The 17,011-nt window shown below is 41.6% G+C and overlaps 1 protein-coding gene across 1 annotated transcript; it reads right to left on the minus strand.

Annotated features, from left to right (window-relative positions):
• Positions 1–4,775: 4,775 nt before the first annotated feature.
• On the minus strand, positions 4,776–16,676 carry LOC145875939 (NLR family CARD domain-containing protein 3-like). The gene is made up of 7 exons (XM_082971711.1): positions 16,136–16,676; positions 15,702–15,786; positions 15,344–15,572; positions 13,195–14,986; positions 12,789–12,962; positions 8,996–9,042; positions 4,776–8,491 (listed from the first exon to the last, which is right to left on the minus strand). The coding sequence occupies exons 1-7, from the start codon at positions 16,201–16,203 to the stop codon at positions 8,292–8,294; spliced, it is 2,595 nt and encodes an 864-aa protein (XP_082827837.1). The 5' UTR covers positions 16,204–16,676; the 3' UTR covers positions 4,776–8,291.
• Between the last annotated feature and the right edge of the window lie 335 nt (positions 16,677–17,011).

Consider the following 17,011-nt stretch of genomic DNA (forward strand, 5'->3'; position numbering starts at 1 on the left):
TCGACCCCCTTCTTTGCCACAATACCCTACTATTTTTTTATATTTAATATGCCATAAACTGTTTTTTTTTAACAGTTTCATTAATTCATTGTAATTAACTTAATCATTATGTCACACCCCTCTCTATTGTCATTGGTTGCATTAATTGCACTGTTCGTTTACATAACCTGGTTCAAGTATTGATGACATCACCCTGAAGAAGGCACAGTGATGCTGAAACGTTGGTAAATACTGTCGTGTCTTTGGCTATGCCGGATTAAGTGATATGACATGCTAACTTATAAAATGATTTCTCTGTAATTAATATTACCTGATTAAGCTAATCATGTAAAAGTAATTAACTAGAAAGTCGGGGCACCACGGAAGAACGTTTATAGAGCCGTTATCTTCCGAATAAACTCTTAAAATACTTTGTAATATTTTACATCGATAGCAGTCAATATTAACCCTTGTTTTATTTTCAGTCTCATAATGAAAGTTGTAAGTTCTTGGCTATCTTCACGAACCCTGGCTAACAAGTTGAATCAGCAATACAAAATTGGGTTTAATTATTTATTTACTAAATACCTAACTAATCACACAGAATTACAAATACACAGAATACAATGATGTCATACAGAAAACGTCCTGGTGGACGGAACCTGTATGAAAGCTAGTTACACAAAGGAAAGGGGGTTGGGCTTGAATGAAAGAGCAGGAAGATTTAGGAACACAGAAACAGCAGCTATGCTATCGTAAATACAGTATCTTATGCATTCTAAATTACCGCCCATTTGGAAAAGGAAAAAGCAATAAATATTTACTCTGAGCTGCGCTTCGGTAGATTGGTCGTAGATGCTGGCCGGGTTGGCCAACAGACCTTCCGTACTCGGAAGAATGTCTCTGGTGGTAAATTGGATACGTGGTGGTATCTTCGTCTGGTTGTTAGACTGGATCCGTCGTCCGTCCTTTCCTAGCCCACGTAAGCAGCGGCCGCTGCTAACTCAACGGCTAGGAAGTAGCACTTCTGTAGTGAATAAGCTCAAAGTTCATACCATTCGCCACCAAAGCTCACGCCGAGGTTGGCTTAGTTCTGTTCTTGACATGTGTGTCCTTCTAACGTAGAGGCTGCAGACCTCCCGTACTGGAACAACCTGGTTATCTTTTCGTCAAAGGATTATATAGTGGGGAGGGGGAGGGAGGTGTTTCATCCTTTATAACCCCTGTCTCTTCACAGGGTTGGGTTACTGATCGAGCAGGGCACTTTCCTTATGAAAACCCAAATCTCTCATTCGGAAGCTAAAATTACATTTCATCTCCTAACAAACATTTTCAATATCAAACATTTCAATTGCATAACAATTCCATGTGACTCTGATAACTAGAGGGTGTATACTTTCTCAGATACAGTTTATGTCGTCCTGTCATCAGTCATAATGTCTCAGATGACAACCGAACTGACATACATACTCATTACGTTCCCAAGCATATTTCCAACTGGTTTTATTAACAAAATATGTTGTACCTTTCTCCATTTGTTTGATGTTCCCAGACTCTCTATATTTAACCTCTATGGGCTAGGCGGGACAAATTCGTCCCACCTACGTAACAGCCACTTTAAGCCTGTGGCGCGATTTTCAAAACCTTAAAAATCCTATTACTTAAATTTCTCAAACATATGACTATTTTACAGCTATTTAAAGACAAGACTCTCGTTAATCTAACCACACTGTCCGATTTCAAAAAGGCTTTACAACGAAAGCAAAACATTAGATTATGTCAGCAGAGTACCAAGCCAGAAATAATCAGACACCCATTTTTCAAGCTAGCATATAATGTAACAAAAACCCAGAAGACAGCTAAATGCAGCACTCACCTTTGATGATCTTCATCAGATGACAACCCTAGGACATTATGTTATACAATACATGCATGTTTTGTTCAATCAAGTTCATATTTATATCAAAAACCAGCTTTTTACATTAGCATGTGACGTTCAGAACTAGCATACCCCCCGCAAACTTCCGGGGAATTCGCTAACATTTTACTAAATTACTCACGATAAACGTTCACAAAAAGCATAACAATTATTTTAAGAATTATAGATACAGACCTCCTCTATGCACTCGATATGTCCGATTTTAAAATAGCTTTTTGGTGAAAGCACATTTTGCAATATTCTAAGTACATAGCCCAGGCATCACGGGCTAGCTATTTAGACATCCGGCAAGTTTAGCACTAACCATAATCATATTTACTATTATAAAAGTTTGATTACCTTTTGTTGTCTTCGTCAGAATGCACTCCCAGGACTGCTACTTCAATAACAAATGTTGGTTTGGTCCAAAATAATCCATCGTTATATCCGAATAGCGGCGTTTTGTTCGTGCGTTCCAGACACTATCCGAAATGGTAAAGAAGGGTCGTGCGCATAGCGCAATTCGTGACAAAAAAATTCTAAATATTCCATTACCGTACTTCGAAGCATGTCAACCGCTGTTTAAAATCAATTTTTACGCCATTTTTCTCGTAGAAAAGCGATAATATTCCGACAGGGAATCTCCTTTTCGGCAAACAGAGGAAAAAATCACAAAGGCGGGGGCGGTCGGGTCACGCGCATAAGCCCAGAGTCCCTTGATCGGCCACTTGAGAAAGGCGATCAAGTGTTTCAGCCTGGGGATGGGATGACGACATTCTGTTTTTTCCCGGGCTCTGAGCGCCTATGGACGACGTAGGAAGTGTCACGTTAGAGCAGAGATCCTTAGTAAAAGATAGAGATGGAAAAGAAGTTCAAGAAATGGTCAGACAGGCCACTTCCTGTAAAGGAATCTCTCAGGTTTTGACCTGCCATTTGAGTTCTGTTATACTCACAGACACCATTCAAACAGTTTTAGAAACTTTAGGGTGTTTTCTATCCATATGTAATAAGTATATGCATATTCTAGTTACTGCGTAGGAGTGGTAACCAGATTAAATCGGGTACGTTTTTTATCCAGTGTCAATACTGCCCCCTATCCTAAACAGGTTAACAGGACAGCAGTCCTTCAGTAGGGTCAGTAAGAGAGAGGGGAAGGGGGAAATGTATTTATGGGGGGGGGTCATAAACCTTACCCACAGGCCAACGTCATGACAATACCCAATAAATGACTGGGAGTTTATATATGGAGTGTGGGACTCTCTTTATTTTGATAGTTTATAACTCTTATGTATGTGCCATCTTTTTGTGTTTTTCAGGCAGCCTGGGAAAGAACTGAAAAAACTCACTAAAGAGTCAAGACAGAGACACCAGAAAGACCCAAGAAGACTTGGACGCAGCATCAGAGGACAGAGAGATGTTCAGAACTCACTCAGTCTGGTCAGTTGGTGAGGGTAGACTTGGAGGCTGCTTACCTGACATGGAGGAAGTCCTATACCCACCTCCTCTCCCCTACCTTCCCTATACCTCCCTCCTCTCCCCTACCTTCCCTATACCCCCTCCTCTCCCCTACCTTCCCTATACCCCCCTCCTCTCCCCTACCTTTCCTATACCCCCTCCTCTCCCCTACCTTCCCTATACCCCCTTCTCTCCCCTACCTTCCCTATGCCCCCCCTCTCCCTACCTTCCCTATGCCCCCCTCCTCTCCCCTACCTTCCCTATACCCCCTCCTCTCCCCTACCTTCCCTATACCCCCTCCTCTCCCCTACCTTCCCTATACCCCCCCCCCCCCCCATTATGTTGGACCATGTTTATTTGTTTGAATCTTGTCTTTGTTTGTGATTAGGTTAGAAGAGAATGACTCCTCAACCCAAGAGGCCCTGGAGCAGCTGTGATCAGGTTAGAAGAGAATGACTCCTCAACCCAAGAGGCCTTGGAGCAGCTGTGATCAGGTTAGAAGAGAATGACTCCTCAACCCAAGAGGCCCTGGAGCAGCTGTGATCAGGTTAGAAGAGAATGACTCCTCAACCCAAGAGGCCCTGGAGCAGCTGTGATCAGGTTAGAAGAGAATGACTCCTCCACCCAAGAGGCCCTGGAGCAGCTGTGAGAGAGCATCAGTGTGGAAAGAAACGTTTGGGGAAATTTAAAGAAAGTTTCCTGGTAAAGAGGATTGTCTGTTACGTAAAGGGTCAGAGCCACTGAGTGGACAAAATATTAAGGATACCTTCCTAATATTGAGTTACGCCTGGTCAGTTTGTCATGGAAAGAAAAGGTGTCCTTAATGTTTTGTGTAAATTACATAATATTTATACATTTATGGATTGTTTTATGTAGCCTATCGTTATCGTTTTATTCAACCTGCCATCTACCCACCTGGGGACTGAGGGTTATGAGAGAACCCCCACATCACTAGCTTCTCTTTATACAACCTGCCATCTACCCACCTGGGGACTGAGGGTTATGAGAGAACCCCGACATCACTAGCTTCTCTTTATTCAACCTGCCATCTACCCACCTGGGGACTGAGGGTTATGAGAGAACCCCCACATCACTAGCTTCTCTTTATTCAACCTGCCATCTACCCACCTGGGGACTGAGGGTTATGAGAGAACCCCCACATCACTAGCTTCTCTTTATTCAACCTGCCATCTACCCACCTGGGGACTGAGGGTTATGAGAGAACCCCCACATCACTAGCTTCTCTTTATTCAACCTGCCATCTACCCACCTGGGGACTGAGGGTTATGAGAGAACCCCCACATCACTAGCTTCTCTTTATTCAACCTGCCATCTACCCACCTGGGGACTGAGGGTTATGAGAGAACCCCCACATCACTAGCTTTCATGTTCTGCAGCCTTGTAAAGATAAGGAGGGGACGACTGGGAGGCAGGTTGGCATTTATTGTCATGAATTACATTTTACATTTACATTTTAGTCATTTAGCAGACGCTCTTATCCAGAGCGACTTACAGTCGTGAATGTATACATTTCATACATTTAAAAAAAATAAAAATTGTTCTGGCCCCCCGTGGGAATCGAACCCACAACCCTGGCGTTGCACACACCATGCTCTACAAACGGAGCAACAGGTAAGACTTGCCCTGGAGGTAGGTTGGCATTTATTGTCATGAATCTTGCCCTGGAGGCAGGTTGGCATTTATTGTCATGAATCTTGCCCTGGAGGCAGGTTGGCATTTATTGTCATGAATCTTGCCCTGGAGGCAGTTCAGCAAAGTGGTTACTAGCTGGCACAGGCACAAAGTAATACAATCCGATTTTAATCCTAACCTCAACCCTAACCACACTGCTAATCCTTCCCTTAAATTAAGACCATAAACAACATTTTCCACAGCCAATTCTGACTTTGCAGCTGACATATCTAGAGGAAATCGCACAGTTCTGCCTCCAGGTCAAGATTCATGACAAACGTCAACATGAGACAGGGAGAAGCAATGTAAAAATCAATAACGAAATTGTTTTCACAATAAACATGCTTTTTCTTGTTTCAAGTATGTTTTATTATGAAAAGTACAATTTATCCATGTATACTTGTACAACTATGGAGCGTATGTCCACATATAATTGTACAATTTGTTTTTCCAACATAAAAGACAAGAAATGATCACATTGGTATTTTAACAGTGTTATTGTAAGAGTTTAAATGTTTAAACAGAGGATACATCTAAAACAGGATAAAACAAGTGCAGTATGTTGTGAGAATGTTACTTTAACGTCGACTCATAACGTCACACTATAACTTCATGGGAGTCTTGTGGAAAGACTGCATGTTGTTTTGGGTGGATTGAGTGACGTCTTCATCAACATTTTGCAGAATATTCCGGTAATATTTTCACCTCTTGTCGGCTGCAGACATTCATAAGGAGTTCCAGTAGTTTATTTGCCATTTGCAGGTATTAAAAGTAATACATACATTGTAATTCCTTGTTGGATCTCTCTCACATACAGGACAGTACATACCAGAGGAGGCTGCTGAGGGGAGGACGGCTCATAATAATGTCTGGAACAGAGTGAATGAAATGGAACACATGGAAACCACGTGTTTGATACCATTCCACTTATTCCACTCCAGCCATTACAAGCCTGTCCTCCCTAAATAAGGTCCCACCAACCTCCTGTGGTCCAAACACAAACAGTAAAATATATCATAAAAAATGCAAAGTGGTAAAAGATCAGAAAAGGAACCCAAAAGGTTCAGTCATGTTGTAATAGTCTGATGACAACAGTTTAGGTTGATGATTTAACAGGCAGATAGAACTGGGATAGAAGCTGTTCTAGAACCTGTGGTCCAGAAACTGATTTAACAGGCAGATAGAACTGGGATAGAAGCTGTTCTAGAACCTGTGGTCCAGAAACTGATTTAACAGGCAGATAGAACTGGGATAGAAGCTGTTCTAGAACCTGTGGTCCAGAAACTGATTTAACAGGCAGATAGAACTGGGATAGAAGCTGTTCTAGAACCTGTGGTCCAGAAACTGATTTAACAGGCAGATAGAACTGGGATAGAAGCTGTTCTAGAACCTGTGGTCCAGAAACTGATTTAACAGGCAGATAGAACTGGGATAGAAGCTGTTCTAGAACCTGTGGTCCAGAAACTGATTTAACAGGCAGATAGAACTGGGATAGAAGCTGTTCTAGAACCTGTGGTCCAGAAACTGATTTAACAGGCAGATAGAACTGGGATAGAAGCTGTTCTAGAACCTGTGGTCCAGAAACTGATTTAACAGGCAGATAGAACTGGGATAGAAGCTGTTCTAGAACCTGTGGTCCAGAAACTGATTTAACAGGCAGATAGAACTGGGATAGAAGCTGTTCTAGAACCTGTGGTCCAGAAACTGATTTTACAGGCAGATAGAACTGGGATAGAAGCTGTTCTAGAACCTGTGGTCCAAAAACTGATTTAACAGGCAGATAGAACTGGGATAGAAGCTGTTCTAGAACCTGTGGTCCAGAAACTGATTTAACAGGCAGATAGAACTGGGATAGAAGCTGTTCTAGAACCTGTGGTCCAGAAACTGATTTAACAGGCAGATAGAACTGGGATAGAAGCTGTTCTAGAACCTGTGGTCCAGAAACTGATTTAACAGGCAGATAGAACTGGGATAGAAGCTGTTCTAGAACCTGTGGTCCAGAAACTGATTTAACAGGCAGATAGAACTGGGATAGAAGCTGTTCTAGAACCCGTGGTCCAGAAACTGATTTAACACGTGTGAGTGTCCAGTGTGTGTTTGTCAATTGTTTCAGTGTTTATGTGTGTATCCAGTGTGTGTGTGTGTGTGTGTGTGTGTGTATCCAGTGTGTGTGTGTGTGTGTGTGTGTGTATCCAGTGTGTGTGTGTGTGTGTGTGTGTATCCAGTGTGTGTGTGTGTGTGTATCCAGTGTGTGTGTGTGTGTGTGTGTGTGTATCCAGTGTGTGTGTGTGTGTGTATCCAGTGTGTGTGTGTGTGTGTGTGTGTGTATGTGTGTGTGTATGTGTGTGTATCCAGTGTGTGTGTGTGTATCCAGTGTGTTTGTCAAGCATGTGTGTATCAAGCGTGTGTGTGTGTCCAGTGAGTTTGTGTGTGTGTCCAGTGAGTGTGTTTCCAGTGTGTGTGTGTGTCCAGTGAGTGTGTGTGTGTGTCCAGTGTGTTTGCCCAGTGTTTGTGTGTTTGTCCAGTTTGAGTGGGTGGCCAGCGTGTGTGTGTGTGCCTAGTGTGTGTGTGTCCAGTGTGTGTGTGTGTTCAGTGTGTGTGAGTTTGTCCAGTGAGTGTGTGTCCAGTGAGTGTGTGTGTGTGTGTGTGTGTGTGTGTGTGTGTGTGTGTGTCCAGTGAGTGTGTGTGTGTGTGTGTGTGTTTCAGTGTGTGTGTGTGTTCAGTGTGTGTGTTCAGTGTGTGTGTGTTCAGTGTGTGTGTGTTCAGTGTGTGTGTGTTCAGTGTGTGTCCAGTGTGTGTGTGTGTTCAGTGTGTGTGTGTGTTCATTGTGTTTGTGTGTCCAGTGTGTGTGTGTGTGTGTCCAGTGTGTGTGTGTGTGTGTGTGTGTGTGTGTGTGTGTGTGTGTCCAGTTATTATTTCAGGGACACTGAGTCGCCACCATCATAAACCCTAAACCCTGGATAGAGGGGCTCTGTGAATGTGGAGGTGAATGTGATCAGGTGGGTCAGTGTGTCAGAGGAGGCTCTATAGAAGGACAGAGTGCCGGCTGACCAGTCCAGATACACTCCTACTCTGTGGGAACTGGAGGAGGGGACGTCTATGGTAGTAGGATTATTATTATGCCTGGCTCTGTATCTGTTGTCAGAGCAGAACAGACACCAGGACTTGTCATTACATCCAAGACAACAGTCATCACCCCTTCCTCTCCTGCTGATTCCTTTATATGTCACTCCTATACCAGCCCCCATTATCCCCCACTCCACTCTACCTCCCAGTAACAGCGCCCAGTCAGACCCTCTCTACACAGCAGCTGGTAACAGTCCTCAAATCTCTCTGGGTGATCAGGATACGGCTGCTCCTCTGTCCTATATGTCACCTTTCTGTTCTCCTCAGACAGAGAGAGGAGTCTGTTTACTGTGTTTAGGTCCAGTGTGAGATCACAGACATCTGATGGATGAAACCAGACACAATATTAGAAATCATCATCATTCACATTAGAATGTTAACTCACTTTTCACTAATTCATTTAATGTAGATGTTTCTAGGTATCAAAAGGACAAGTTAAGGTAACTTGAGACTTGTTGAATGATCATATGTTATACTGTATGGTAATATAAAACACACTTATTCACATTAATTACACACACATACACACACACACACACACACACACACACACACAAACTGGGCACATACTCACACACTGAAACACACACACACACACACACACACACACACACACACACACACACACACACACACACACACACACACACACACACACACACATTGTCAAAGTAACTCTTTGTAAACGTTGGTGTCCCTGATTTCTGCTTCTGTAGAACTACAGATGATATTTAATATGACCAAGTCAGTAATGATGGTGGTCATTGACTTAACTTGAATTAAGACTTATTCTTAGTCATATTCTTCACAGCAGTCAACACTCACATTTTCTAAGTCCAGGTTTCATTCTGTTCTCTCCACCATGTTCCACACTGTAGCGGTAAGCAGAAAAACAGACAGTCATTGAGGGATACACCTGAACACACACACACACACACACACACACACACACACACACACACACACACACACACACACACACACACACACACACACACACACAGGACAAACAGTGGACACACAAACACACACTGGACAAACAAACACACACACACTGGACAAACAAACACACACACACTGGACAAACACACACACACACTGGACAAACACACACACACACACACACACATACACACACTAGACATACACACACACTAGACATACACACACACTAGACATACACACACACACACACACACACACTAGACATACACACACACACACACACTGGACAACCCTAACCCTAACCCTAACCCTAACCCTAACCCTAACCCTAACCCTAACCCTAACCCTACCCAGTAACTAGAATATGCATATACTTATTACATATGGATAGAAAACACCCTAAATTTTCTAAAACTGTTTGAATGGTGTCTGTGAGTATAACAGAACTCAAATGGCAGGTCAAAACCTGAGAGATTCCTTTAAAGGAAGTGGCCTGTCTGACCATTTCTTGAACTTCTTTTCCATCTCTATCATTTACTAAGGATCTCTGCTCTAACGTGACACTTCCCACGTCGTCCATAGGCGCTCAGAGCCCGGGAAAAAACAGAATGTCGTCATTCCAGCCCCAGGCTGAAACACATTATCGCCTTTCTCAAGTGGCCGATCAAGGGACACTGGGCTTATGCGCATGACCCCGACCGCCCCCGCTTTTGGGATTTTTTCCTCTGTTTGCCGAAAAGGAGATTCCCTGTCGGAATATTATCGCTTTTCTACGAGAAAAATGTCGTAAAAATTGATTTTAAACAGCGGTTGACATGCTTCGAAGTACGGTAATGGAATATTTAGAATTTTATTGTCACAAATTGCGCCATGCGCGCGACACTTCTTTACTATTTCGGATAGTGTCTGGAACGCACGAACAAAACGCCGCTATTCGGATATAACGATGGATTATTTTGGACCAAACCAACATTTGTTATTGAAGTAGCAGTCCTGGGTGTGCATTCTGACGAAGACAACAAAAGGTGATCAAACTTTTATAATAGTAAATATGATTATGGTGAGTGCTAAACTTGCCGGGTGTCTAAATAGCGAGCCCGTGATGCCTGGGCTATGTACTTAGAATATTGCAAAATGTGCTTTCACCAAAAAGCTATTTTAAAATCGGACATATCGAGTGCATAGAGGAGGTCTGTATCTATAATTCTTAAAATAATTGTTATGCTTTTTGTGAACGTTTATCGTGAGTAATTTAGTAAAATGTTAGCAAATTCCCCGGAAGTTTGCGGGGGGTATGCTAGTTCTGAACGTCACATGCTAATGTAAAAAGCTGGTTTTTGATATAAATATGAACTTGATTGAACAAAACATGCATGTATTGTATAACATAATGTCCTAGGGTTGTCATCTGATGAAGATCATCAAAGGTGAGTGCTGCATTTAGCTGTCTTCTGGGTTTTGGTGACATTATATGCTGGCTTGAAAAATGGGTGTCTGATTATTTCTGGCTTGGTACTCTGCTGACATAATCTAATGTTTTGCTTTCGTTGTAAAGCCTTTTTGAAATCGGACAGTGTGGTTAGATTAATGAGAGTCTTGTCTTGAAATGGCTGTAAAATAGTCATATGTTTGAGAAATTGAAGTAATAGGATTTTTAAGGTTTTGAAAATCGCACCACAGGCTGGCAGTGGCTGTTACGTAGGTGGGACGCAAGCGTCCCACCTAGCCCATAGAGGTTAACCTCTCTAGGGTAGGGGGCAGTATTTTCACATCTGGATAAAAAACGTACCTAGCCCATAGAGGTTAACTAAATTATAACAACTCTTTTATTAAATAAAACATGTATTTCCCTTCATGTCTTAGTAGCTATGGGTTTTGTTGTAGTTCTGTCGTCTTCTTTTATAATTTTTCTTCACCAACCGTCCTGAGGTAAAACGTCCATCCTTTCATCAACGTCTTTTTCCCTCCCGTTAACCAGGTCAACTCCCATTGGCCACAACTTAACAAGCGACCTTATTGGTCAAAACGTAAACTTCAAAGTAAAACAAACTATTCACTTATACATTAAATAAATATTTCTTCAAAAAGCATAATGCATTAACAACATTACAGTTTAGGAGCAATTCAATAATCTTTTAAATATAACACCAATTAATTATAACAAATAAACTCAATACTTGGTTCAAACAAGGGTATTACACAAACATACAGTAAATAATACAGTAGAAAAATAAGTCTATATACAATGTGAGCAAATGAAGTGAAATAAGGGAGGTAAAGGCAAAAAAAGGCCGTGGTGGCAAAGTAAATACAATATAGCAAGTAAAACACTGGAATGGTAGATTTGTAGTGGAAGAAAGTGCAAAGTAGAAATAGAAATAATGGGGTGCAAAGGAGCTAAATAAATAAATACAGTAGGGGAAGAGGTAGTTGGGCTAAATTATAGATGGGCTATGTACAGGTGCAGTAATCTGTGAGCTGCTCTGACAGCTGGTGCTTAAAGCTAGTGAGAGAGATAAGTGTTTCCAGTTTTAGAGATTTTTGTAGTTCGTTCCAGTCATTGGCAGCAGAGAACTGGAAGAAGAGGTGGCCGAAGGAGGAATTGGCTTTGGGGGTGACCAGAGAGATATACCTGCTGGAGCGCGTGCTACAGGTGGGTGCTGCTATGGTGACCAGTGAGCTGAGATAAGGGGGGACTTTACCTAGCAGGGTCTTGTAGATGACCTGGAGCCAGTGGGTTTAGCAACGAGTATCAAGCGAGGGCCAGACAATGAGAGCGTACAGGTCGCAGTGGTGGGAAGTACAGTGGGGGAAAAAAGTATTTGATCCCCTGCTGATTTGGTACGTTTGCCCACTGACAAAGAAATGATCAGTCTATAATTTTAATGGTAGGTTTATTTGAACAGTGAGAGACAGAATAACAGCAAAAAAATCAAGAAAAACGCATGTCAAAAATGTTATAAATTGATTTGCATTTTAATGAGGGAAATAAGTATTTGACCCCCTCTCAATCAGAAAGATTTCTGGCTCCCAGGTGTCTTTTATACAGGTAACGAGCTGAGATTAGGAGCACACTCTTAAAACCTCTCACATCTACATGTTCCGCTAGCGGAACACCGCTCCAATATCCAATGATAGGGTGTGGCGCGAATTACAAAGTCCTCAAAAATCCCCAAACTTCAATTGTTCAAACATATGACTATTTTACACCATTTTAAAGACAAGACTCTCCTTTATCTAACCACATTGTCCGATTTCAAAAAGGCTTTACAACGAAAGCAAAGTTTGTAGAATCACAAGCTTGATGTAATCACTGCAGGCATGGAACATGGGACTAAATACTAAACTTATGACAACTTTAATACAATATAAGTGAATTTGTCCGAATATGTACAACTTTTTCAAATGGGAGAACTAAATACATAAAGTGCTTTCCTTTCTTAACAGTAACACAGCTATGTATGAAAATACCCTCAAATAAAAGGTGACATTCTGTACTGTCACCTAATATGAAACATTCTATCTCAAATCCAAAATGCTGGAACATAGCAACACATTTAAAACTGCAAGCTTCACTGTCCAAACACATATGGTGTGGACTATGTGTGTCTGGTAAACACATGTGGATCTGGTGAACAGTTATCACTTGTTGACCAACTACAGGAATACTGACCTCAGAGTCTCCAGTTTACAGTGGGGATTCCCCAGTCCAGCAGAGAGCAGCTTCACTCCTGAATCCTTCAGGTCATTGTTACTCAGGTCCAGCTCTCTCAGGTGTGAGGGGTTTGACTTCAGAGCTGAGACCAGAGAAGCACAGCCTTTCTTTGTGACTCCACAGCCTGACAGCCTGCAACGAGATCATCATGACTTCACAAACACACTGTTAATTTAACACCAGTAGTGTAGAAGGACAACGGTAGATGCATTTGGTTCATATTCCCAAACAACATATAGATTCATCTTCCATCAATGCATTTATTCAATATGTTTTTCAATATACATATTATAATACATATTTTTCACTAAACATAATATTTCTTCCTGATGAATACTTCTTATATGTCATTTTATTTACTCACAGAGCAGCTCTGGAGGCTTTGACCACTGGCAGCAGCCTCAGAAGACTTTCCTCTGATCTGGAGAATTTCTTCAGGTCAAACTCATCCAGCTCCTTTTCTGAAGTCAGCAACACAAAGACCAGAGCTGACCACTGTGCAGGTGACAGGTTGGGTTCTGAGACACTTCCTGATCTCAGGAAGCTTTGGATTTCCTCCACTAGAGAATGGTCATTCAGTTCATTCAGACAGTGGAACAGATTGATGCTCCTCTCTGGAGAGGGATTCTCCCTGATCTTCTTCTTGATGTAATTGACTGTTTTTTCATGGGTCTTTGAGCTGCTTCTTGTCTTTGTCAGTAGACCTCGTAAGTGCTTCTGATTGGACTCCAGTGAGAGGCCCAGAAGGAAGCGGAGGAACAGGTCGAGGTTTCCCATCTCACTTTGTAAGGCTTTATCCACAGCACTCTTGTAGACAGTAACTTCAGACTTGTCTCTGTACAGCAGAGAAAATATACTGGAATTTGTTTGCTGTTTGTCCATGAGATTCTCATTGTTGTTGATGAATGAGAGGAACACATATACAGCAGCCAGAAACTCCTGAATGCTCAGATGAACGAAGCAGTACACTTTGTCCTGGTACAGCCCACATTCCTCTTTAAAGAGCTGTGTGCACAATCCTGAGTACACAGAGGCTTCATTGACATCAATGCCAGCCTCTTTCAGGTCTTCTTCATAGAAAATCAGATTGCCCTTCTCTAGCTGTTGAAAAGCCAGTTTTCCCAGTGACAGAATGCTCTCTTTATTCCAGTGTGGACCTGTCTCTTCTTTCCCAAGATACTTTTCATTCTTCTGTTTGGTATGAAACACCACAAGGTGTGTGTACATCTCAGTCAGAGTCTTGGGCATCTCTTCTGTCTTATGTTTCAGCATGTGTTCGAGGACTGTTGCAGAAATCCAACAGAAGACTGGAATGTGGCACATGATGTGGAGGCTCCTTGATGTCTTTATGTGTGAGATGATTCTGCTGGCCAGGTCCTCATCACTGAATCTCTTCCTGAAGTACTCCTCCTTCTGTTGGTCATTGAACCCTCGTACCTCTGTCACCTGGTCAACACACCCTGAAGGGATCTTATTGGCTGCTGCAGGTCGGGTAGTTATCCAGAGGAGAGCAGAGGGAAGCAGATTTCCCTCGATGAGATTTGTCAGCAGAACATCCACTGAGGTTGACTCTGTGACGTCACAACAGATCTTGTTCTTCTGGAAGTCTAGGGGCAGTCGGCACTCATCCAGACCATCAAAGATGAACACAACTTTGTACTTGTCGTAATTGGAGATTCTTGATTGTTTGATTTCCATTGAGAAGTGATTGAGAAGTTCAATCAAAGTGTGTTTGTCCCCTTTCATCAAATTCAGCTCCCGGAAAGGGAATGAAAATACAAATTGAACATCCTGATTTGCTTTTCCTTCAGCCCAGTCCAGAATGAACTTCTGCACAGAGACTGTTTTTCCAATGCCAGCGACTCCCTTTGTCAGCACAGTTCTGATAAGTTTGTCTTGTCCAGTTAAGGGTTTGAAGATGTCGTTACATTTGATTGCAGTCTCTGGTCTTGCTTGTTTCCTGGTTGTTGTCTCAATCTGTCTCAGCTCATGTTCATTATTGACCTCTCCTGTTCCACCCTCTGTGATGTAGAGCTCTGTGTAGATCTTATTGAGAAGTGTTGGGTTTCCTTGTTTAGCGATCCCCTCAAATACACATTGAAACTTCTTCTTTAGATTAGACTTGAGTTCACGTTGGCAAATCACAGCAAGCTCATCTGAATGAAGAAATAGCACAGAGGATATTAATATTATGTCTGTTTTAATGCCTACAGTATTGTAGGACTGTTATAAAGTTAAATTATAATCATTTATTCTCTTAACTGACTGTATAAATGTGTAAATGTTTTCATAATGCATTACAGACTGGTGTGACTGATTACATTATTTTTGGTATTATTGATGGTATTATTAATGTTGTCTCTCTCTCTCTCTGCTGCTACGTGATGAGGTCACTAGGTGTTGTGTTAAGGCTGCTACAATATCATTGAGTTACTCAGCTACTTTAGCTGTACTTTAGCTACAGCTTTTAAATGTTATAAAACAGCATTCAACATGAGGCAGACAGGTCTTACATTTCTCCAGTGTGTCAGCAAGCTCCTTCTGGTTCATTTTCCTCAGGATGTGCAGTGTGATCTTCAGAGCCCCCTCTCTGGCACTGCTCTCCTGCTTCTCATCTTCAGCATCCACCACTTCCTTATCCTGCTTCTGACTCTCAAAGCCTTCTGGGAGTTCTGGACTAAGAATCGTCTTGAACATCTTCAGCTCGTTCTTCACAAATGTCATCATTTTCTCTTCAAGCAACTGAAATAAATCAAGTAAATAAGTTAAGCAAGAGAAGAAAGGCTTTCTCATTAACACATTAATGAATGATTGACAGATCAACTTTACTTGAGGTCAACAAAAACAAATGTTCATAACAGGACCACATACACTGAATATGGAGGCCAGGTCTGTTTGATGACTCTGGGAAGACTGACCACTGAGAATCTCTGACTCTGATCTCTCCTGTTGGTTTCTGTGCACAAAACATGAGATTACATCTCCTCATCCAGGGAGTACACACACACACACACACACACACACACACACACACACACACACACACACACACACACACACACACACACACACACACACACACACACACACACACACACACACACACACACACACACACACACACACACACACAAAGGGAGGGAACGTTGTGTTTGTTTAATATTGTTTTAGGACTATGAAAATGGACTAAAGAATTAGCCTATGGATTATGAAAACAACCAAAAGAAATGTGAAAATGGGAGAGGAGAAATGACTAGAGACAGTGTTGTTTAACTCACTGACCATGACCCATGAGTTCTTCTTACCTTTGTTCAGTAGAAAAGTCTCCCTCTCTAAACTTTATAGGTTGATCCATAGACTTGTCACTCTTCATGGACACACAGCTGGGTACAGGGGAGGCTGGTCTCTCCTGCTTGATTAGTCTTCAACACAACAGAGACAAACATTACATCTCTCATCTACTCTGAGCTCAGATGGGGAAACATAAGAAGAGTTTCATTACAAAACGCAACATTTCACTTTACAGAAATGTTCGTAAATTAGTCTTTATTGTTTAAAGAAATTAGTAAAGAGATTGGTGTGTTTTTTCACTATCTAATCATTACATGGGGTAGTTCAACGACAGACATGTATTTGTTTAAAATCTATCACTTGATGGTTTCATTTCAGAGACAAATAATGTTTTTTGCTAAATGCAATATATCTGCCTCACTCTCAGAGAAATCAGTACTACTGCTAGGTTTAATACAGTAATAATATATATCTGCCTCACTCTCAGAGAAATCAGTAGTACTGCTAGGTTTAACACAGTAATAATATATATCTGCCTCACTCTCAGAGAAATCAGTAGTACTGCTAGGTTTAACACAGTAATAATATATATCTGCCTCTCAGAGAAATCAGTAGTACTGCTAGGTTTTACACAGTAATAATATATATCTGCCTCTCAGAGAAATCAGTAGTACTGCTAGGTTTTACACAGTAATAATATATATCTGCCTCACTCTCAGAGAAATCAGTAGTACTGCTAGGTTTAATACAGTAATAATATATATCTGTCTCACTGTCAGAGAAATCAGTAGTACTGCTAGGTTTAATACAGTAATAATATATATCTGCCTCTCAGAGAAATCAGTAGTACTGCTAGGTTTAACACAGTAATAATATATATCTGCCTCTCA

The sequence above is a fragment of the Salmo salar genome, unplaced genomic scaffold (assembly GCF_965601325.2).
Source record: "Salmo salar unplaced genomic scaffold, fSalSal1 ptg000384l, whole genome shotgun sequence".
NCBI lineage: Eukaryota > Metazoa > Chordata > Actinopteri > Salmoniformes > Salmonidae > Salmo > Salmo salar.

Bases quoted from the DNA above. Each gene is read 5' to 3' on its own strand.
- LOC145875939 (XM_082971711.1), bottom strand. From the start codon at position 16,203: ATGAAGAGTGACAAGTCTATGGATCAACCTATAAAGTTTAGAGAGGGA. The intron at 15,787-16,135 runs GTAAGAAGAACT...TTTTGTGCACAG, and splicing joins GACTTTTCTACTGAACAAAG to AAACCAACAGGAGAGATCAG. The intron at 15,573-15,701 runs GTATGTGGTCCT...GATTTATTTCAG, and splicing joins ACCTGGCCTCCATATTCAGT to TTGCTTGAAGAGAAAATGAT.